Source organism: Notechis scutatus, chromosome 2, assembly GCF_049901735.1.
Source record: "Notechis scutatus isolate UNSWTSFEM ecotype Mainland chromosome 2, rNotScu1.2, whole genome shotgun sequence".
NCBI classification, from domain to species: Eukaryota; Metazoa; Chordata; class Lepidosauria; order Squamata; family Elapidae; genus Notechis; species Notechis scutatus.
The window spans coordinates 225,555,404-225,579,356 of record NC_142010.1 but is presented as its reverse complement, the minus strand read 5'-3'; the positions used below and the strand labels follow the sequence as shown (position 1 = coordinate 225,579,356).

Genomic DNA, 23,953 nt, shown 5'->3' with positions numbered 1-23,953 from the left:
AGTGTCCTGAGGTTATGTGAGCCCCTTTTGCAACAAGCAAAGTCAATGGGGAAGCCAGATTCACTTAACAACCATGTTACTAACAACTGCAGTGATTCACTTAACAATGGTGGCAAGAAATGCCGTAAAATGGGGCAAAGCTCACTTAACAAATTTTTCACTTAGCAACATAAATTTTGAGCTCAATTGTGGTCGTAATTCGAGGACTACCATATGCTCATTTTAAAAGCAACCTAAAAGCATTAGCAGTATTCTGAGTTAGAAGCTGAAGAATGTGGTTCTTTGAAAATTTGGTTGGTACAATTATGAAGAGCAAATTTTCCCAGGAAAGTATCACTTTTCTGTAGAAGACTACAATTAATGATGGAAAAATGACAAAATATCATGATGCAAAGTCTACTGTATCATACTTGAACATTTTCATTATATTTAAGTCATAGCATTTGTGGCATGATGTTTTGGCATTTCATATTTTCACTTGCCTCCTTGTGAGCTCCTGCGTGCCTTTCTGAACTTCTATAGGAACAAAACTAGTATAACTTTAGTGATTCATGAACTCAGAGTAAAGAAACACATAATTTGTAATTGTGAGAAAAGGTTTTCTAAATAATGTGTGTATAAGTTGTACTTTACACACTTGCAATAAGTCATCCACTATATTACTGTATATCCATAACAAAGCTTTTTCTTAGGGTAGATATTATTTTTGTATTAACCACAGCTGAGATTTAAGAATTCTGCAGCAGAAATTCTCAATCTAAATTCTTAATACCAAAAGACCACATTAGAATTAATACTGATTAATCTAGTCTTTGGTAAGAAAATTAATTTTAATAATTTCCATGATATAGTAACAGTTTGTGTGGTGCATTGATCATAAAACATTTGGCACTTAAGCTTCTTTATAATATTATTTAATGATTTTAGAAAATTTTTATATTAAGTGATACAAATTGTCCTTGATTTACAATTGCAATTGGGATCTGAATTTTGGTCTCTAAGCAATGTGCTTGTAAAGCATGACTGTATCACTTAGAGATGGCAATTCCTGCAGTCTGAGTTGCTTTTGTTAATCAAATTTCATAACCATTAAGCAAGGCAACGTCCTTGGCTTAAGTCAATGGGGAAACTGACAGGAAGTTGCAAGTCCCAGGCCAACAGGCAGATAAGTGGCTACTGCTGCTGGGTTTGGGAGGAAGCAAGATGACTTATGGAGGTGCGAGGGAGAAATTGTGAGGGTTGGGGAGACTTTGCAAGAGGTCATGTGAGAGGTATGAGAGTTGGAGAGTGAAGGCATGGATTGGGGAAGGTGGGTGAGGGTGTAGCATGGGTGTGGGGAGGATGTGAGGGAATTCTTGAGAGGTGCAGGATGGGTTGGAAGAATGCACAAGAGTGTGGTGAGGGCCCAGGTTAGGGAGGGTGTCAAGGAATGTGCAAGAGGTGAGGCGTGAATTGGGATGCAAGAGACTACATGAGATGTTTGGTTTGGGCTGGGGGGTGCACAACACTGTAAGGGGTGCACAAGAGGTGTGAGTTGGGAAGGTTGAAGGGTATGTGTCAGAAGCATGAGTAAGAGATTGGGGTATGGGTTGGAGAGGATGCACAAGGTATGTGAGTGCCAGTACGGCATGAGCACAGAGAGCCTGGGGGAGAGTATCGTGTAGGTGGGGAAGATTTACCCCAGCAACTTGCGGCCTTTCCTGCTGTTTTCATTCCATTATCTTTCTGGGGAAGCTGGGAAAGAAGGTTGCAAATGATAATCATGTGATTTCATGTGCTACAACTGGACATATCAACTGGTTGCCAAGCACCCAGATTGTGATCATACGACCATGGGGTGTGCTGGGATGTCAGACTTAATCTTACCTCATTTTTGATCAGGTAATTTTCTTAATAGATTATGGAAATGCTGTAGTTATTATATATCTTGACTTCAACAGAGCATTTCAAAACAAGCTGTTTAACAATGTAGTTACATATGGTTATACATTTGGTTCAAAATTGTACTCAGAGAATGCTCATCGGTGCTACATCATACTGAAATCAGATATTGAGCAGGTGCTATACAGATCAACCCTAGGTCTGGTATCTTCAATGTTTTTCTAAGCAATTTAGTTTAAGAGATGGAAGGAATCCCTATCAGATTTATAAATGCTACAAAATTAGCTGGGATAGCTAAACATTAGCAGCAACATTGAAAGTGATCAAAATAGGTTAGAAAACTGGGCTGGAAGTAACAAAATAAACTTTAACAGAGACAAGTACAAAGTTCTTAGGAAGGAAATGTCAAATGTGCAGTAGAGCATGAGGCATGTTCATACTGTATTTATGAGAAAGTAGTGTAATGTGGATGCAAAGAAAATAAATGCAATTTTAGACTGCATCAGCAGAAGTATAATGTCCGAATAATGCAATGTTTCCATTTTATTTTTGCTTTAGTCAGACCCACCTCATGTTGCTCTCAGTTCTGAACACTGCACTTAGAAGAAAAATTCAGAGAAATTGTGACAAGTTAATAGAATGATATTGAGGATGATCAGGGGACTATGAAGTACTATGAAGATAGTTCTACGTAGCTGGGTATGCTTAGTCTTAAAAAAGATGATAAGGAGGATATAATCTCCAAATATATGAAATGGTGTCAAAGAAAAATTCAGGGCAGAAAGATACATTCTGACTGAATTAGAAAAAGTTTTCTAACAGTGAGAGCAGTTTAACAGTAAAACTAATTATACAGATAGGTGGTAGTCTCCACTTTATTGAGTGTTTTAGGTGGCAGCTAGTGCTTGTGCTAATTGCTTGTGTGTTTTCATCTGGATTACAGGACTAAATTTGACTGCTTAAATAATACCCTCCAATTTTGTAATTTGGGATTTCTAATTTCAAATGGAAATATTTCTCTAAAAGTTCTTTTGTTTCATAATCACTATGCAGGGACATGCTTTTTTATTATATTGTTGTATATTGTAGCTAAAGCTGTTTAACCTTACAATGCATGAATTCTTAAATTTGATAGGCTTTTATGTTTTGCAGAGCATTTTTAAGTGAAGAAAAAAAAAATAAAGCGCTTTCAGATTTGGAAGAAAACAGCTTTGCACTGTGATGAAGTTCTTTGACAGTGCAAAGAAAAATAGCAAACAGTACCAGAGTCTCATTAAAATTAAAAAGATTTCACTTATTTAATATTTGATTTAGAATGAAAATTTACTATGAAATAAATCTTAATCATTATTCATGGTATCACTAGTACTTCTGAAGAATAACGATGTGGATGTGCTAATAGGTGTATTTATAGAGATAACTATAAATATTGTTTATATTATGTTGCTGTTGTCCTACATGGACACAATTTATTTAGAAAGGTTGATAAACTAACTGAAATAATTAGTTATTTATAATGTGATTTACCACTGTTAATAGATGAGAATTTTTTCCTTTTGTTTGAAGGATTATCAAATGGAATTCATTTGCAGTTTATTAAAATCAGTGGATACAGAGCTAATTTTGAGTATACTGTGAAGAGGTGTGTACAATTATACATTTTAAAAAGCATTTAAGTTAATCTTAAGTCTTAGTAATTTTATCGATACACACACACACAAAGACACATATAAATAATTGCTTGTTTACCTGTAAGAATATTTTTTTTTCTAGAGGTTATTTATTCAATCTGCAAGCCTTATTGACTGGCTAGCAATAAATATTAAATACTCTTGTAATATTATATTAACCACAATACCTTTGCTGAGTGATAGCTTTCAGCTCAGAATTCACCTTATTGTGTTCGATAGCCTATTCTTAGGACTATAATTCATATTTGAAAGTTTTCATTAGCTAAAAATTTAAATGAAAAAGGATGCTTATTTCTGTGTGACACAGATAATCTTTCAGTAAAATGAATTGTGTATTTTTTTAAAGGAGCAAGAACTGTCAATATTAATAATAAATCAGTGGGATATCTGCTGCATGTATTGATACATAGGCATTATTTGTTATTCTTTAGATTATAATCCTGTCAGAGTGAATTTAATTGAAAAGAAGGGTTTATTTCTGAAGAGACATTCTATCTGTCTGTCTGTCTATCTCATTTATATGGCTGCCCATCCCACAAGAAATCTTTTTAACTAATTTTAACAATTCGTTAAAACAAATACATAAAGCCAATCATTATTAAAAGTATAAAATAATCATCATTAAAAAAAACACTGCACAGGGGAAAGTGAATCAGCCACAGTGACGGAGCTATAATAAGATTTTACTCGTTTCCTGAGATCCCAGTCCTATTGACAAAGGTGCCATGCTCACCAAGCATAAGCCCTGTGGGTGGAACCTGCAGTATGTCTTCTATCAGACCTGATGGGTTGGGCAGATATAAATTTGAAGAGGCAGCCCCTCAGATGACCCAAGCCCTGCCATGAAGGGCTTTAAAGGTTAAAACAAACATTGTGAATTGGACTGGAAGCAAACTGACAACCAATGTAGCTCACAGAGCATAAAATGTACTTTTCTAATAAGATATACAACTGTGTGCACCACTGCATTTTACATTAGTTGAAGTCTAAATATTCTTTCTTTATTTTTAATCCTGCCACTTGTCCATATTCTTCAATCTTTTCTATCAATTTGGACTCTGTTTCCAGTGGTTCTTCCAATATAAAGACCAGATCATCTACAAATGCTTGTAGTTTGTATTCCTCCTTTTTTATTTTCTTTCCCTTTACTTCTTTGTTTTGTCTGATGTTTCTGTTTAGTACAAACAACAGTGGCGACAGAGGGCATCCTTGTCTAGTTCCTTTTTTAATCTTAATATTATCGTCAAATCTCTATTTATCATTACTTTTGCGGATTGCTTATGATATATTGCCTCGATTGCCTTGATAAATCTTTCTCCAAAACCCATCTCTTCCATTTGCAATAACATAAATTGCCAATTTACATTATCGAAGGCTTTTTGTGCATCTAAAAACACTAAGGCCATTTGTTTCTCTGGGTGTGCTTCATAATATTCCAATGTATTCAAGATATTCTCATGTTATCTTTTATTTGCCTCTTACGCAGAAATCCATTTTGATCAGTATGTATAAAGTGATTCTGGTATCTTTTAAGTCTTTCTGCCATAATAGAGGATTTTAGCCCTACTTTGATTAATGAAACATCTGCAAGAAAACAACCAAAATCAGAGAACATTGAAGACCCCTCATTTCAGCCTTGAGCTACAGATACTCTCTGTGTCATCAATACAACTCTCTCTGAACCTCTGAGAAGCTTGAGTGTTCCATAATATTCAAAAAAATCCATATTTTTTTCAGTCCCAGTTTGGGGAATTACAGAAGGCTCTGGGAAAGAAAACAAAAACTGTTATAGAAGTGAAATTTTATTTAGCATATTCGAAATATATCTCTTAATTTGTTATAATAATATACAGTTAAATAATAGCCATGATAGTTTCTTATTAATTGTTTATTTTTTAAATTGTTGCCAAATACAAGTGACAATTATATTCAGCTTCAAGTAATCCAAAAAGGAGACCAAGGAATGAGGTTTCAATCTCTTACCAAAAAAAACTTTTTTCCTGCAGTTCAAGAGCAGTAATTTTGGTATAGTGAATCATATTTGTTTTTAGGTGGGAAGGAATTCAGCATCATAGAAAACTTTGATGCAATTGTTATTCAGATAAATCTAAGTAGCATGAAGAATTTTAAAGATATATAGAGGAAAAATATCTAATAATAAAACTTCAAGTTAAAATAATTGTATAATTCTTGCCTGGTCCTTAGGAATAAATACTCCATGGTTTAATGCATAACTAACATGATAGAGTTTAGAATCATTGAATAAGAACCAATGTAATTAAACTATTTTTCATGAATTGTTTGTTTTCACAGAAGTCCCCTGCACTTGTCCTTTGTGTATCTCAGATAGAGGTAGCTGTGTTACAGCTTCTGAAGGAATTCAACTTGCTAAAGAACTAGGAGCCACTTACTTGGAACTGCATAGCCTCAATGATTTTTACATAGGAAAATATTTTGGTGGGGTGGTAAGTATGTTAAGATGCAAAGTATTTGACTTTTTTTCTTTTGAGTTTCCAAAATTCAGATCAGATGTTAGTGAGAACAATTGTGAAACTGTGACACACAATCAAGGCCCATACTTTGATAAGTCAGTCTTCCGCAAATTGGCATTCTCCAGATACATATGGATTCAAACTTTCAATTATCAGCCAGCATTTTTGCTGAAAAGTGCAATCCTACTACCTCAGAAGGTTGATTATTATTGTTGAATCACCTGCTTTAAAAAGGGGCTTCAATGGGTATGAAGTTTTTCACATCAAAAACAGGATAATCAATAAGCTAAAATAATAAAGAAAGTTATTCTACATATATTCCTCAAACTATTTTTTTAAAAAGTGTGAGGGATCATCCCTTGTAAAGTGTGCCAATTATATTTTTCTGTAATCACATGGTATCTCATTTATAAAAAAAGTAATTGCCACATTTCTAAGTGCTGGTAAAATAAAAATGAAATGGTTTTTATTGCCACTTTTTAAACACATATAACAATTATTACAGTTATACCTCACACAAAAAAATCTGTAGTAATAAATATTATTTGTGAAAACTTGTACTCTGAGAATAAGCATATTAATACCTCACTTGCACTAATTTTGGTATTATCTTTCCTTATAAATCACAATGGTTCATTATTCCTAGTTCTGCCACAAGGCTAAATCAATAATAAATATGGCTTTCATGACACATGTGACTTAACTTGTACAAAATTTTTATATATCATTTATAAAATTGTAATTATAATTTTATAAATTATATAAATTTCTTATTTTGTTTTGATAAGCTTTTACTATTTTATTATGGTAGTCGTGTTATTAAATCTGGAAGGAAAATGTAGACCTTATACCATACAGTACGTCATTCTGCCTACCTGTTACAGTGAAAAGTGAGGGCAGCACGCACTGTCATCTCAGGTTAACTGTGATCATTTGCTGTTTGTCTGTTGCTCTCTCAGTGGCAATTCTAGCTGGGCATTTATGTGATTTCACAGAAAATAAAATTACATGATTTGGTCCAGGAAGCAGGATTTTCAGGGGTGGGCTGCTGGGGGTTCACAGGGGTTCGGGAGTGCCCTTAGCTAAGATTCTGTGCAGTTCGGATAACCCCCAAATCCTACTCCTGGATGGCCCCACCCCACCCACCCCGCCCCTCACAGGAGCCCCCATGCGATTAATTTTGGATGCAGGTAAGTGCAGGGCACGCACGGAGGCTTGGGGAGGGTGAAAAACAGGTCTCCTGGAAGTTCGGGAAGGCTGGGGATGCCAGAGAGCCTCTGGAGCCTGAGGATGCCATTTTCGTCCTCCCGGAGGCTCGAGGAAATCCTCCATAGCCCGGGGAGGGGAAAAACACCCCCCCACCACCATGGTGCAGAAGGCTAACTAGGCTACGCCCACCATGGCCACACCCACCCAGCAACCGGGCAGAAAAGCCTTTGCTAAAAATTTTGAAGCCCACCCCTGAGGATTTTCCCTATAATTTTGCTCAAACATACTTGACACCATAAAAAGTACTTTCTAACACTTTTAGTACTCTACAGTCAGTTGCATTTTTGTTTCAAATATATAATCTTGTTAGATTACTTTCTGCTGGTTTTAGTGAGAATTAAACAGTTTTAAGCAGGATTGCAAACTATTTATATCCAGAGTATTTAGGAAAGCTTAGATGCACAACAATAGTAGTAATTAGAAATATGGGTGACACTGATCAATTGCATCTTCTTAAATGAGTTTGATTACAAAATTTAGTGATACATGTTTTGTTTGATTTTAGCTGGAATATTTTATGATACAAAGCTTGAATCAGAAATCATCTGAAAAAATGAAGAAAAGGAAGAAAAGCCATAAATGTCATGGAGTTAAGCCACCTCAGCTTGATCAGCCAGGTGCTTTCCAATATCTGTTGCAGTGGATTGTATAATGTTGCAGAGCTTATGAAATTAGAATGTAAAATTGTATTTCCTAATGGAATCTCCAACCTTTCTGGGCCAGAGAGAATATTTGGAAATTTGATAGGGTGTCATGGACAATGCAGCATTACCAAACAACTTTCATGACAGGAGCTTATTCTTAGAATAAGTTGAGGACTACCTGTAGGGTTTGTCTTTTCTTTCTTTTGTCCTTGAAGATGGGTTTTAAAATAAAATGCTTGTCTCTACTCATATACCATCCTTATTCTGTGGTTTATAATTCCAGAAGCATTCAAAAGAATAAAATGGTAACAGGATGGAAACTAGAATATCTGTTTGAATGTCCTTTCCCTTTAAAATAATAGTATTGTCCAGAGTCTTTATTAGTATTGTGTCTGGATATGGGCATGTTTCCCATCAATTACATAGGGCATAATGTTATTTGATTATATAAAATATAGGAAGAAGTTGATGTAAATTTTTAATGCTCACATAAATTTAGTATGAAGTAAAGTATTGGTGAATTATGAGCAGATAATTATTATTTTATGTTTTATTTCCCAATATAAATTGGACGTCTCAAAATGCTCTTTATTTTTTTAGGATAAGCATAGAGTATCTGATTACAAAATTGCAAAACAATAAGTTGGTATCATAAAATATATGCCATTTTCTGTCCACTCATCTCACTTTTAAAGACTCTAGTATAGGCAGTTGCCAGGACTGGCTTGAAGGTTTTTGGAGATTCTCAGTCACCCAGGTCATGGTTGTCCCAAAAAACAACTGGACTTTGTTTTTTCTTGAAGATGTTTGGCTTCTCATCCAGAAAGAAGTTTCCTTCTTGGATGAGAAGCAAAATGTCTTCAAGGAAAAACAAAGTCCAGTTGCCTTTTGAAAAAGCACCTATGGGACGATTGACTTGAAGGCACAAAGACTGACTTGAAGGCCACAAAGAAAGAGGAGATACCTGATTTTTATGTCCAAAGTCTTATCTAGAATGGAATTGGTACAATTAATTCAAATATTATGAAATAATGCATAATTCTTCCATGTTTGAAATTATGAAATTTGTTGAAACAACATTTCATATTATAAAATACGATTTCAATAAATCATGTACTTCTATATATTTTTGTAGCCTGGATATTCCAAGCCTACTATCTAAGAGCAGAATTGTCTTACTAAAAAAATCCTGATAAAGTTCTTTTTTAATGAGACAAACTAAGTTGTGAAACAGACAGCCACATTTTAACTTCGTGTTTATACTATATGAAAGCAGCCAGTCTGGTGAACTTTAATATATCCTGCAGATATGTAAAATGGGGAGGTAGACAAATGATAAAAGCATGATAAAAGCAGTCACCAAAACAATCCAATCCATGTAGCTTATCATATTTTATGTAGGAAAGGGCAGAGTTTCAGCTGTAATAATTTTATGAACAATGATTTTATGAACAGTTTTTTCATGAATTCTTTTCTAATATATGCTCTTTCTTCTTTCTTTTTTAGAAAAAATGCCTATCTTAAAAGGCGAAGCCTCACATTATGACTCTGATTTACATAACTTGTTGTTCTGCTGCCAGTGTGTTGATGTGATATTTTACTCTGAAGACTTGAAGGAGGTAGCAAAAGCACACAGGATTGTTTTATGCTCTATTAGCCATGTCTTCATGTTGCTTTTTAATGTGAAGAGCCCAACTGACATTCAGGATTCTTCTATCATTAGAACTGCTCAATCTCTCTTTGCAGCCACTCAGGAAACTCTGTTTCCCATATTAAAACATGGCACATCATGTGGTTCACCAGTAAGAGTCATTGTTAAAGACTCATTCTTCTGCTCTTGTTTGACAGATATTCTGCACTTCATTTATTCAGGTATCCTCTCATAATAGTTCCAGCTGTTTATTGTCTGTTAACAAAGAAGAGGTTACTTACTGCGAGGGGAGTACATATTATTTTATTAATATGGAAGCCTATGCATTTTGAGTTAGCGTTTACTTTGGCAGTATCACTTCAGGGTACAGGTGGAGACGTGCATCTAGTCCACCAAACTATTCCAGAAAAGTCCATTTAAAAAAGGAAATAGTAGATATACTGTGCCCTAATATTCTTATAAAAAGCTTCTTTACGTAGGGTTGTTTCTGTAAGCACAAAGATCTCCCACCAACTTCCACTTACATGCATATTAGATTTATTCCCTAAGTTGGGAGTCCATGTTTTCCAAGAGGTCTGAGTATGCATCAGAAGAAGAGTATGGAAATACAAAAGAATTTGATATTGAAGACATCTGGATGCACATGTGAGGATAGTTTTTTTCCCCAATGTAAGCTGCTAAAGAACAAAAATGTGCCAAATCCAGAAAGGAGATTTATAACCATGTGGGACCATAGACATCTGAATGTCGATCATATTATAGAGGACTTTCAGCAGACTTTGAAGAATATCACATAATATTTTATATTTTCTTTGATCATTTAAGTCAGTAGGCAACTCATAACCTGTTGGGCCATCATAGAGATATTTCCTTACCTGATTCCTTAATGCCTTCAACAATGGCAGATGTTCTAATGTACTGAAAAGTTCTTAAAAATTCAGGGAGCTATTCAGAGATGTATCTGCCTTGAAAGTACCTCATGTTGAACTGTATAGCACAATGAAACACAAGGAGTTGACCACAGGAAATATTTTATGACATTTTGTATTATGTCATAAAATGTTTTATGATCATTTTATGTCATAAAGTGGTTTATAAAATTTGTTGTGGGTGAGTCAAGGATTCTAGAAGTTATTTGTAGTACTTTGGTTAAAAGAATGTTGCTCATTGGGTCATTGTTTCAGAGACATTTCTTTACCTAAACAGAGAAGCAGAATGATGAAGGACAAAATCCTAGTACAGCCAAAGTAGTCAGCTGAAGGAACTTCTATGGCAGGATTCTGGATGGCTGGAAAACAAGTTTTGACTTATTTCTGGCTTAGCTACAATATAAGTGAAAGTGATAGGAAACTCATTTGGGGCTGGGGCTTACAAAAATTGTACTTCTGTGTTCCAATTGGAAACAACCTGTGTCACCCCTTTTCCTGGACCCTGAGCTATTTTTTCAGTTATTTAATGTACAATTCTGGTACAAACAATTAAAATACAAAACATTGAGCACAGAAGTCCTATTCACAGCAGAAACTAAGTATAACTAGATTATATTTAGTTCTTTCAGTTCAAAAATGTTTTTACTCCAGTACAGAATTTTCTAAAAACATAGTCCTTGCCGAGTTTTCTACTTCTCTGAGGCTTAGGAAGATTCTGTGGCATCTGGAAAAGTTCCTATAAAGAGATAAACTACATTTATACACCATTCAAAAGAAACAACAAAAAAGAGAAGAAGCAAACAAAAGGATCAGCACACATCTTCTCCAGCAACCACCATCCAGATAACCCAAGATTAACCCCAAGCAGAAAACAATCAATGAACTATTAACGAAAATACAGGTAGTTCATTTAGTGACCTTTTGAAGTTACAACGGCACTGAAAAAGCGACTTATGATCGATTTTCACACAACTGTTGCAGCATTCTCATGGTCATGTGATCAACATTCAGAGGCTTGGCAACTGACTCATATTTGTGACAATTGCAATATTCTGGGATCATGTGATTAACTTCTGTGATCTTCTGACAAGCAAAGTCAATAGGAAAGCCAGATTCACTTAGCAACCATGTTAGTAAGCAGTTGCTGTGAGTCATTTAACAATTAAGGCAAGAACAGTCATAAAATTCACTTAACAATTGTCTCACTTAGCAAAAAAAAATTTTTGTCTCAATTGTGATCATAAGTTGAAGACTACTTGCATCCCATCCCCACAAATACTGGCAAGGTCACTTAGTGTATATAAACAGGCAGCAAACCTCACATTCATAACACTGATGTTACCTAGTTGGATAATGAAACTTAGAGGTTAGAGAAGCTTAGAGAGCACCAAGGACTCCATAGATCTTATGCAGTATGTACACTATTGGTCTGTTGGTTTGTTTCTCTTTTCTCCTTTTTGTGTAGAGTAGAAGTGAAAGCTTTTGTTTTCCTGATTTTTTTTTTCCTGGTAAAAGATTTGCAAACAGCCAAGGGAAAGAAATGATGTTTTCCTCTTATTTTGAGTATCTGAGTTGGTGGAAAAGAAGATAATTGCTGCTTTTGAATAAAATGATGGCAGGGTGACAGTGCCCTCAGTCACAATATCAGTGAAACGTCCATGGGTGAATGGCTAACATTTGCCTTTTATTATATTCAGTGAAAGACAATGCAGTGGAATCTATAAAAATTAAATACTGTTTGCAACAGAGCTCCAATGTTTAAAGATCATGTACATATCAGATTGTTAATAAAGATACCTTGTGCTAAAATGATGTCTTGTATCCCATTTTAAAAGTACTTGTTTCATATCTTTAGGTGCTTTTCAATGGGACCTATTGGAAGAGCACATTAAAAAGAAACTGAAAAATCCTGGGAATGTTGAACTTGTTCTTGAGAGAGTAAAATGTATCTTGAAAATTCCAGGAAAGGCAAGTTGAACTCTTATTTTTATTATAAGAAAAGATATAAAGAGATTTTTATCCTTCAAACATGAGGCTTATACTTATTTAGAAAAAGTATTAATATTTTTAATAAGAAAGCACGTTAAGATTCTTAAAAGCAAATTAAAAGTTTGAGATTTGCATAGATAATGGTAAACAGGTAGTTTTTTAATGGGGAGAAGTATTTGCTTGATAAGGAAGGATCGTTCATTCTATTTACTGAATACTGGAAATAGAAGTATAATCCATTGAGTTTTTGCAACTTCATTCATGTTAGCTTAATGTGAAAAGGAAATAATATGAATTTTTGAAATAAACATCAGTATAGATGTGGTTGAAAGTATTGGTATCACTCCACTTTTTCTCAAATTTGCTGTGAAGTAAGTTGAGACTAATACAAATGGCATCCTCTTTTCTTTATCCCATAGTCAGTAGAACAGACACTTGATGTATAAGTTAACATATTCTTGTAAATAATAAAACCAATTAAAATAATTTGGACAGAACTATTGATACATTTAACCTAATATTTTGTGGCATACTCTTTTGAGGAAATCTGATGTTGTTAATATTATATATTATATTAGAAAAAATATGTTAAGTCATACATCAAAACTGTTCTATGGACTATAGAATACAGCATAATGAAAGAAAAAATCTGAAAAATGAAATATAAATTTGGTAGGATAAAATACTGAAGAAAGTAAGGTGGGATGAGATTGTACACACGTTTAGTCATAATTACCAAAAAATTGTAATTTGGTTTGAGAGAAAGAGAATTGTGTTAATTGAAGGAGTGGAAAACTCCAATTAAAGCATGGGTATTATAACATTATTAACTAATTTCTTCCCTATAAGCCAAATTCTTCTGTTTTTCATTTTCCAAGGAAGATAGGTTTTTGGAAGAATAACTACACTTTACAGAAATACTACTACTATAGTAAAGAGTTTTCTCACAACTGCCTTCCTACAAGTTCCCTTGTGCTATCTTTTTAGAACTTGGGCTCTGCTTGTTTTGGTGTACTAAAGCTTCCTACTGTTCATAATGATTTACCCTTTTTTCTTCTCTTGCCTTTGTATTTCTCAACATTAACTATACCCTTCACCAATTGGTCTCAAGCCTGCTTGTAAATTCCGTCACTTCAGTTCATGCCTTTTCCTGTTACATTTCTCCCATCCCCCAGCTCTGTGCTCAGTTTGTTGGCAGCGTTCCTTTGAATTTGTAGAATAGAATAGAATTCTTTATTGGCCAGGTGTATTGGACACACAAGGAATTTGTCTTGATGCATGTGCTCTCAATGTACATAAAAGAAAAGATACATTCGTCAAGAATCATAAGGTACAACACTTAATAATAGTCATAGGGTACAATAAGCAATCAAATCATACTAGGAAACAGTCAATATAAATCATAAGGATACAAGCGACAAAGTTTCATACAGTCACAAGTGGGAGGGGATGGGTGATAAGAAATGATGAGAAGATTAATAGTAATAGTAGTGCAGACTTTGTAAATAGTTGGACAGTGTTAAGGGAATTATTTGTTTAGCAGAGTGATGGTGTTCGGGGAAAAAACTGTCCTTGTGTAGTTTTTTGGGTGTGCAGTGCTCTATAGCGTTGTTTTGAGGGTAGGAGTTGAAACAGTTTATGTCCAGGATGTGAGGGGTCTGTAAATATTTTCACAGCCCTCTTTTTGGCTCATGCATTATACAGGTCCTCAATGGAAGGCAGGTTGGTAGCAATTGTTTTTTTCTGAAGACCTAATTACTCTCTGAAGTCTGTGTCTGTCACGTAGGGTTCATTGAGTCTGTTTCATTAGCCTCTATGTGTGCTAAGAGTCCAGCATTCAATCATTGTTTTCAGGGACACCTTTTTATGAAGTTAGATTTCCAATTCCCTGGATTTTTATTTAAGAATATGTTCAAGCACCTTGCCTGGTAAGATTCTGCCTACAGCACTCTTTCTCTCTTGGCAGGTTGATTCTTGCAATAGATATTGTATCATAACTGTCCGCTGAGGTTGTGCCTCCCATGGTTTACAGACAAAATATGATAGTAGAAAAGTTATTAAAGAAGTTATAGAGATCAGGTGTTATAGAGCTGAGATTTATAAAACAATGAAATGGAAGGACCAAAGATAAATTTGATTTCATTTGGCATAATAGCAGTAGCATTAGTAGATTTTTTTTTAAAAGCTTCAGTTAAAAAAAAATGTATTTAACCATCTTCTCATTCTGCAGGTTAATGGTTCACAAAATTATAGAACTTATTTGTCAAAAAGACCGCTACATTTATGTAACAGCTCTCTCAGACTTTTCTTTAACACCACGGTATTAGCTGATGTCATGTTCAAAATACAAGGTATGATATAAAGTATCACTGTTTTTTCATATTTTCCTTAAATAATACAAAATAATGTTAATGTATCTCCTGAACCTTTAAGGAAACATTTTCTTGGCTTAATTGGGAAACAATGTTAACATAAAAATGAGAAATTAATTTTTTCCTTTCACTAGAGGACCAGCTAGCTGATTTTGAGCAAGTCAGGCTCTTTGAGTCCTGGGAAGGAAGCAATTGCCCAGAAAAAAATTTTTTGCCAAGAAAACTGAATATGTGTCCAAAGGAATTATTTTCTAGTTATCCCTTTATATAAAAAGAATCCATAACCTAAATTGAAAACAAACAAGTCTTTGAAATGCAGCGACATAACTTGGCAATAGAGACAGCTTGCTTTTAAATTTTAATCTTTGGACATTTTGTGTAGGAAGTGGAGGAACAATGGGTGTCATTGCTTGTTTCAAAATTCCAAAGAGAAATAAAGTGTTATGAACCAGAGTGCCATGGTTCACAAAAATAATGAAAACAATTATTCATTTGTATGTTAAAGCAATTCCTCTTTAAAGAAATTAAAAAGGGAGTCTCTCTTTTAATATATCTTAAGAATATGTAGACAGTAAAGAAGATGCTCGTGACAGAAATAGGCAAGAACTGCTATCTAGGCAAATGGGCATGAAACATTTTTAAGCCTTGAGAAACATGATAAAAAGTGATTCAAGCAGACACCTCCCTGATTCACTGGAGTATAAGAAGTAAGGAGGGGCAATGTGGGGAGGGTCAACACAATCAGACTTAAAATATTCTTTTATCTCAATAAAGGTAATTTAGTATTTCTATTCAGTTGGTTTCCTGGTTTGTTCTACCTTGTGGGGCTGGTAGAATATAGTGCACAAATGAATAAAAACTGCATATTATTTATGATGATTGAATTGTTGGGAAGAAATATATGTGCTGCTCCCCTCCCCTCCATGTATGGCAAAAGTTCTACAGGTGTTTACTCAGCCCCCTCCCCCAAACAGGTCCTCAGAAAGCATCCCCATTGCGCACGTCCAAATTCCAAGCTCAATACAGCAAAAGTCACTGGTCAACCAAATCCAATGGCCGCACACAAAGTCCAGGAAAGTCCATGAGTCACACAGGTCAAGATACACAGCACGAGCACACAAGGCACAGAACTGGGCACATTGCTGCAGCAACAACACTCAAGTCCTCAAGGCAGGATTAAGTAGGCAATGCCATTGCAGCCCTTCATGAGAGGCAAGGTTGCCTCCTCATGAGTAGTCTAGCTGACTGGCATTGTACCTGCCTCCTCCCTGTTCTACGTGTCCTTGGATCAGGAGGAGATGTGGACTCCACCTTCTTCTCATTGCTAATGGGCAGTAACTGCTCCCACTCCTGCCTGGAGCCTCCTGGCCAACTGGGCTGCAGCTATGGCTCACCTTCCTCAGCCTTAGACTTTTGCTGGTCTAATCAACCCAGCTGAAGCTGCTCCATCAGGCTAGAATTTTCTGAGCTCCAATCCTGTCCAATACTTGGTTCCACACCTTTCGCTACAGACTCAAACTCACCCTCCTCCTCCGAAATGGCATCTGGAGAAGGACGGAGGGGGTGGCAATCCATGACAATATATTAGTTCCAGAACCATTATAATGAAAGGTTCAGCTAAATATATGAGGTGATAATTGGGAGTACTTTTATGTGATATGCAAAATATTGTTCTGTCCTTGATGAATAAATGATGATGGCACTTAAGTAGTCATTAGTGAGGACCATACAAGAATGTGCTTGCCAGAATATATTGCTGCAGAATAATGCATTAAAAATTAGGAAATGTTGAAAGGTTTTTTCTTGCTTAACAATAGATCAAATGTCAAAATGCTTTTTGGCCACTTCATTTTCAAAGAAATAATCTGCTTAATTGGAGCTTTCCATTGCACCTGCAAAATAAATGTCTTTCAGTTTATTCTTCATGTCCTTTTAAAGAAAGAGGTAGAATTTGTGTTGGGCACTGTTGCTGTGTTCATTAATGGGAATAGACATTTCCACAGCCAATTTGTTTTTGTACAAATTTTGGATCGAAGACACTTGAACAGGAGCTGTATTATTTAGGAATGAATTTTGAACTATAGTATGACTTATTTTTAAATATATTTTAAGTATATTTACTAAAACAAAATGAATTAAATAAGAATCACTCAATTAACATGTAGAAGATATTAATTTCATATATATTAAAGGCAGTTGGAATAGATTCACAAATCAGAATATCTTATGCTAAACAGATTGTGGATACAGATTCCATTAAATCTGAATTCCTAACTAGGATTTATCTAGGATAAATTTACATTGAAACTTACAGTATATGATTGCAGTGTTAATAAAACAATCCAAAATATCCCCTCAGATTTCCCAGTCAGCGTTGCATGGGATCTGCTGGTTGGAAATTTGCAGTCCCAAAAATAGCTGGAGTCTGTTATTTGGGAAGGCAATTATATACTATCATGAATCAAGTTTAACTACGTTTATTCTCATTCTGAGTTGAAATATTTTGCAGCAGATACATTAATAATTATAAATAATTATTACTATTTCTTATGCGTGACTCCCATAGTATTGTTTTCATCAACCTCTTTCCTTGCAGGTGCTACAGTACCAGCTCACAAAGCAGTCCTGGTGGCTCGCTGTGAAGTAATGGCTGCTATGTTTAATGGCAACTATATTGAATCAAATAGTTTTTTGGTTCCAGTTTATGGAATTTCTAAAGATACATTTCTATCTTTTTTAGAGTATCTATATACAGATTCCTGTTGTCCAGGTATGCAAATATTAAATTGTAGTGGGTTTAGCTTTGAATAACATTAAATACTATGATAGCTGAAAAAGGAATTATTGGACTGAAAGTCTTGGATTTTCAGAGAGTTATGAATATATTGATTTTTGCATTTGGAGAAAAATAAATTTGAACATGTTACTTATTATTAAATGATGGTAAAATATCTCAGCAACATATTAACAACAGTAGTCCAAAAAAGAGGTACTTCTTAAACCTTAATACTGTTTATTCTAAAATGAGATCCCTAAACATTTGAAATATTATTGATTTAAATAAAATGGGTTTAAATTTGGTTCATTTACACATTCCAGTAGGCATGTATGTTGAATAAAATAGTTTTTATACAACCTGTTTTTACATCAAGAATGATACTTTGTGTTTCTTAATTGGCAAGTGACGTTGATGTATGTTTTTGGGTATGAACAAGCGAAAGCAACATATTTAAACATGTATTGCATTCATCCCTGGCGTAGCCACTTTGAAGAGATGGGATGAAGGTCCATTTCACAGATATCAAATCTCAAGTGTTCCTACAATAGATTATATTTAGTGTCAGAGTGTTTTAAAAAACTAATTCTGAATCTGTAGTATAGGAATTACAAACTAATACGATGTTTATATAATGTGTATATAATTATTACATCAGTTTTAATCTGGGTTTGATATTTTAATCAGCCAGCATTCTGCAAGCCATGTCACTTTTAATATGTGCTGAGATGTACCAGGTTTCAAGGCTCCAGCACATCTGTGAGCTTTATATAATAACACAACTCCAGAGCATGCCTAGTAGAGAATTAACATCTACGAGCCTGAGTGTGGTCACCTTGCTTCAGAAAGCAAAGGTAAGTACTCCCTGTTGATATGAATATATTTATATTTTTTATCTATATTTTTTCTGTAGTTAACAAAGGCTGACTCATTTTGAAAGTAAAGATTTTTATATAATGGAATACATACCACTTATGGATTGCTCAATATTAAACTGCAGTTAATGGACCAACTGTAAACTTGATTCTGAGGGGAGAGAATAGCTGAAAACCATTTCCTTTTTCATTATTAAAAAACTGATCTGTGGAAAGACATTAATACTAAAATTAATTTGAAATTCTTTTCATAATGCTACATTATTTCCCATGCAAATTACTGTCTTGTATGGTTTCTTCTGTCACACTTACTGTGTAAACTGCTAATGCCAGCAGTTAATGATATAAAATTCTCAATATTTTCAAGCAACAGAAAACACATTTTCTGGCTAATGTGAAAAAATTTAAATGTATAAAACATTTATTTTTAAATCATATATAAGCAGATACAGTGTTATCTTGTAACTTTACAGAATGCATTATGCATATAGTGGTTTGGTCATAAAAGCATGTTTGGCATACTGTATAAAATTGAAAAGCATAAATATTTAAATATAATTAAATGTCTTAATTGAGTTTAATTGAAATGTTTTTAATTTCTAGTACAATGGAGTTACATGCTACTGAATTCTAAGACATATGGCATGCCTTCATTTCTGTCTGTTTAGGAGTAGCAGACAGAGAAAACACCAAAAATGGAAGAAACCAAAAAATTGTAATAAAGTTATGTATTCTGTATTTTATCCCAACTGTAGGAAATATAGAAAGCTTTAATTTTAAAAAGTTGATGAAACATAGAAACAAAAGCTTAAAATGCAGATGTGGCTATATGAGACACTGCCTAAATAGTCCCATTTTTAAAAAAACAGAATTATCCCAATTAGATATTAACAATTTCTACTTCTTTCAATCCCTTATCATTATCAATTTTATAAACATCTAAAAACTTTACTATTCTGACACCATTTTTTCTACTATTTGGTGGGTATTTCCAAATATATATGGCTTTACATCAAATATTTTTATATCGTGTACAATATATATATATATATATATATATATATATATATATATATATATATATATATATATATATATATATATATATATATATATATATATATATATATATTTTATGGGTTTGGTTTTATTCTAAAAACCCAGAATTTTCCATTTTCCTTTCTTTCTCCTTGAACAAAAAATTAAAATGTCCTGTTTTAAAAGGAAAACTAAAAAACAAGATTTGGAGGCCCAGCCCAATATTTTCCCCACTTACTTGTATTAGATTTGTAAGGTTTCATCTTACCATGGCTGTTATATCAACAAATTATATCCACTTTTATAAAACATGAAAAATTATAGCCATTGATTGATTTCTAAAGAATCAGCTTTAGTTTTCAAAATCAAAATTTATATTTGGCCAGAAGTTAAATCAGGGAGCTTCTTAATTAGTTCAGGTAAATCAATTTACTTTTCAAATTTGGATCTGAACTAAACAGTACTTTGCCAGGTGCAATTTTCATTGGGGTTGAAGATATGGGAAGATTAATACCCTCACTATGTTCTAAGTCATGATAATATTCCCTAGAAGTTTCCACTTACAATTTTAAGAAGATTCATGCAACAGGTATATTTAATACAACACAAAATTTGGTCCTCAAATACATCTATTTCTCATTTAACTATCTTGTTTAGTGGTGATGTGATGGTGATAAATTATAATAAAAAATCATTTCCCGATCAAATTTCATGCATTTGACAATGTGTGCTGAAGTGAAAGTGATGCTGGTATAACTGTATGAGAGAATTTTATCTGAATTAGCAACATGATCTGCACAGTGTCTTTCTCTGTGTCATGTATTCACTTAGCAACCATTTTGCTTGACAATCTTGTCATTGGACTTGATTGGCCAGTCACTAAATGAGGAGTGGGTGTAGACTTTTCACCAATTTCAGGCAACTTTAAAAATATGAACTTGCTTCTCTAGATACTTATTGTAGTCACAAAATGCGGCACACAAAGAGACATAGATAAATATTAGAAATATATATGGACAATAAAAAATAAGGTAAAGGTTTCTCCTGTCCAGTTGTGTCTGACTTTAGGGGGCAGTGCTTATCTCCCTTTCTTAGCCGAAGGAACCAGCATTGTCCAAAGATATGGTCACGTGGCTGGCATGACTGTAGGTCAAGATGCATGAAAAGCTGTTACCTTCTTATTGAAATGGTACTTATTTATTTACTCACATATGCATGCTTTCAAACTGCTAGGTGGGCAGGAGCAGGGGCAAGAATTGGGATATCATCCCGTCAGCGTAACATGGTTCTTGGATCTCAAACTGCCTATATTCCAGTCGACAGCCCAGTATCTTAACTGTTACACCACCACTATCTTTCTACAAATTAAAGATTTATTCTAGTTACTGTATTTGACCCAAACTCCTTGCCAATACTATTTTATTTTTTAATCTTTTTTCCAGTTTCATAACTCGGATTGTCTTTCAAATTGGCTGCTTCATTTTATTGCTTCTAATTACTTAATCTTCAGTCAGAAACCTGAGTTTGAAGATCTTTCAGGTAACTGATAACTTGTTTCTTAAATAACTTGATTATTATTTAAAGAGACAAATTATGTTGTTTTTCATATCAAATGGATGTATAAATTGATATTCTTTAGGAAGAGAGTAGGGTTCTGTCTTGTCACCAAGTAGAATCTGTCTTTCTACATTTAGTTAAATGTAGAAAGGAGGCTTGCACTGCAAATACTGCATGAAACAATTTCTTGGATACTTAAGATTTACAGATCTTTCCAAAACTGTCAAAGGTTGCAGGGGAGATGCCAAAAAGCTTATGAATGGGGAGAATGACTTTGAGGGATTAAAGAAACCCATGCCTAATACTATGGTCACTCATGCCCTAGTCATCTCATGATTGGACTATTGCAATACATTCTTCATGGAGCTTCCCTTGGTGATCTTCTGGGAGCTACAGCTGGTTCAAAAGGCAGCAGCACAAGCAATATTGGACACTAATAGAAATAATTTATTAAATATGTATGCTGCCTGCCTCTCATGTCCATGAGTCATAGCTGGTACATGAGCTGCATTGGTTACTAGTCAGCTTCTGGATGCAGTTCAAGATGGGATTCAAAAAATGTTACTACTGGGCATGGCTTGGTGGGCATGGCTATGTGGTCATGTGACTGGGTGGGTCAAAAGAGAGAAACTCACTTTAACAATGCTCTTGGAGCAAAGGGTTGTACTAGATGACCTCCAAGGTCCCTTCCAGCCTTGGATTGCTGTGCTCTTTCAAAGCTTCCTCTGAAGCTGTGTCTAGTGCCAGGGTTTGTGATCTGTCCTCTCCTTTTTCTCTCCCTCCCTCCCTCCCTCCCTCTTCCATCCATCCATTCATCCATACATACATACATACATACATACATACATACATATCTCATTCCCTTTCCCTTCCCTTCCCTGTTTCTTCTTTCCCTCCTTTTCCCTTCTTTCTTTTCTTTCTTTCTTTCTTTCTTTCTTTCTTTCTTTCTTTCTTTCTTTCTTTCTTTCTTTCTTTCTTTCTTTCTTTCCTTTCTTTCTTTCTTTCTTTCTTTCTCCCTTCATTCCCTTTCTTTCTTTCTTTGTCCCCTCCCCTCTCTTTTTCTCCCTGCCCTCTTTCTTTCTTCCTTTCTTCCCTTCCTTCCTTCCTTCCTTCCCTCCCTCCCTCCCTCCCTCCCTCCCTCCCTCCCTCCCTCTTTCTTTCTTTTCTTTCTTTCTTTCTTTCTTTCTTTCTTTCTTTCTTTCTTTCTTTCTTTCTTTCTTTCTTTCTTTCTTTCTTTCTTTCTTTCTTCCTCGCTCTCTTTTCTTTCTCCCCTCCCTCTTTCTTTCTCCCTTTCTTTCTTTCTCCCCTTCCTCTGTCTTTATTTCTTTCTCCCCTCCCTTTTTCTTTTGCTTTCTTTCTCTCTTCCTTCCTTCCCTTTCTTTCTTTATCTGTTCCCTCCCTCCCTCTTTCTTTCTTTCTTTCTTTCTTTCTTTCTTTCTTTCTTTCTTTCTTTCTTTCTTTCTTTCTTTCTTTCTTTCTTTCTTTCTTTCTTTCTTTCTTTCTTTCTTTCTCTTTCTCCCATCCCTCCCTCTTTCTCTTTCTTTCTTTGCACCCCCCTTATGCCCCCTTTTGGGCCTAACAAGACTCCCTGCACTTACCTGGGAGCCAGAACCAGACGCGTGGGGAGTCCAGGGAGGGGAGGGGCAGAGTGGGGTGGGGCCAGCTGGTCTTCAGAACTACCGGTTTGCCAAACTGGATGTAAAATTAACATTCAGTTCGCCCAAACCGGCTGAATCCCACCCCTGGTTAATCATTACCTGTAAAATCCTTCATGGTACAGGGCCTTGATTATTTGCAGAATCATCTGTCTCAATTGCTTTTATCCATCCCAATACAGTCAGGCTGAGTGGGTGCACTCCAGATCACTTCAATTAAATGTTGTTGTTTTGTCAGGCTGAGGAAGTACCAGTCATACTTTGATAAGGTAAACCACACAGATTTCTGGCTTACAAAGAAAAATGTCTTAGATTTTTGGTACTAAAAAGATATACGATATTTTGTCATTTTTCTTCAGTGGAAGAACGCAATTTCATAGAGATGCACAGATGGCCTTCTAGTATGTACCTGAGACAGCTTACGGAGTACAGGAACTACATTCATTCTCGGAAATGTCATTGTCTAATAATGTAAAATAAAAAATGATCTTTATTTATGAATGATTGAAAGCTGTGCTTCAGAAATCTTACAATTGAAATTTGATATTTAGCTTAAATGTTGCACTTGCTAATGAATAACTACAGTACTGTTTAAAAGCATGTGAAACATATTGTAATATATGCATTTACTAAGATGAATTTCAGTTGTATTGTTAGGTTTGATTCTATACTATTTTAAGGTTTTTAGAGGAATATGTACTAATTTGAAATATTTGTTAGCCTATTATGTATCTAGCATTCCAGGAGCTTGAAGGAGAGATTCTGCATTCATTAATCACTTTTTAAGCTATTTTTTTTGAAGATTTTAGTAAGTTATTTATGACCTTTTAGAAATTTTATATTTTGTAAAAATACAGAGCTTGTAAAAAGAACATTCTATTTTGCAACTAAAAATGTACCTCTTCCCAATCTGCATCAAATTTCTGGGGAAAAAAATCTCAGAAAATTATTTAAACTTTTCCCTCACTGAGGAATCTTGTATAGTAAAAGAGTCCCAGTATGGTTTTTCTAGGTATTATAAAACAAAATTAGGTTTGCAAAATATTTTGGTGTTGTTTCCTGTATAATTGCATATATAGAAGTCTTTTCTTAAGTTTCTTTTTTGTGCAAAAATAACCCATTTATAGTATTCTG

General features: G+C 34.6%; 1 protein-coding gene across 1 annotated transcript in view; it reads left to right on the top strand.

Annotated features, from left to right (window-relative positions):
* The window catches only part of RHOBTB3 (Rho related BTB domain containing 3), a gene marked incomplete at its 5' end in the record, with an annotated part of 28,117 nt that extends 4,372 nt beyond the window's left edge, over positions 1–23,745 (top strand). The window contains 9 exons of the mRNA XM_087954231.1: positions 5,886–6,037; positions 7,839–7,950; positions 9,484–9,849; positions 12,413–12,525; positions 14,777–14,897; positions 17,515–17,688; positions 18,382–18,548; positions 21,050–21,146; positions 23,179–23,745. Of these exons, the coding sequence (XP_087810357.1) occupies positions 5,886–6,037; positions 7,839–7,950; positions 9,484–9,849; positions 12,413–12,525; positions 14,777–14,897; positions 17,515–17,688; positions 18,382–18,548; positions 21,050–21,146; positions 23,179–23,294 (1,418 nt within the window). The remainder of the gene's footprint in view (positions 1–5,885; positions 6,038–7,838; positions 7,951–9,483; positions 9,850–12,412; positions 12,526–14,776; positions 14,898–17,514; positions 17,689–18,381; positions 18,549–21,049; positions 21,147–23,178) is intronic.
* Positions 23,746–23,953: the final 208 nt, after the last annotated feature.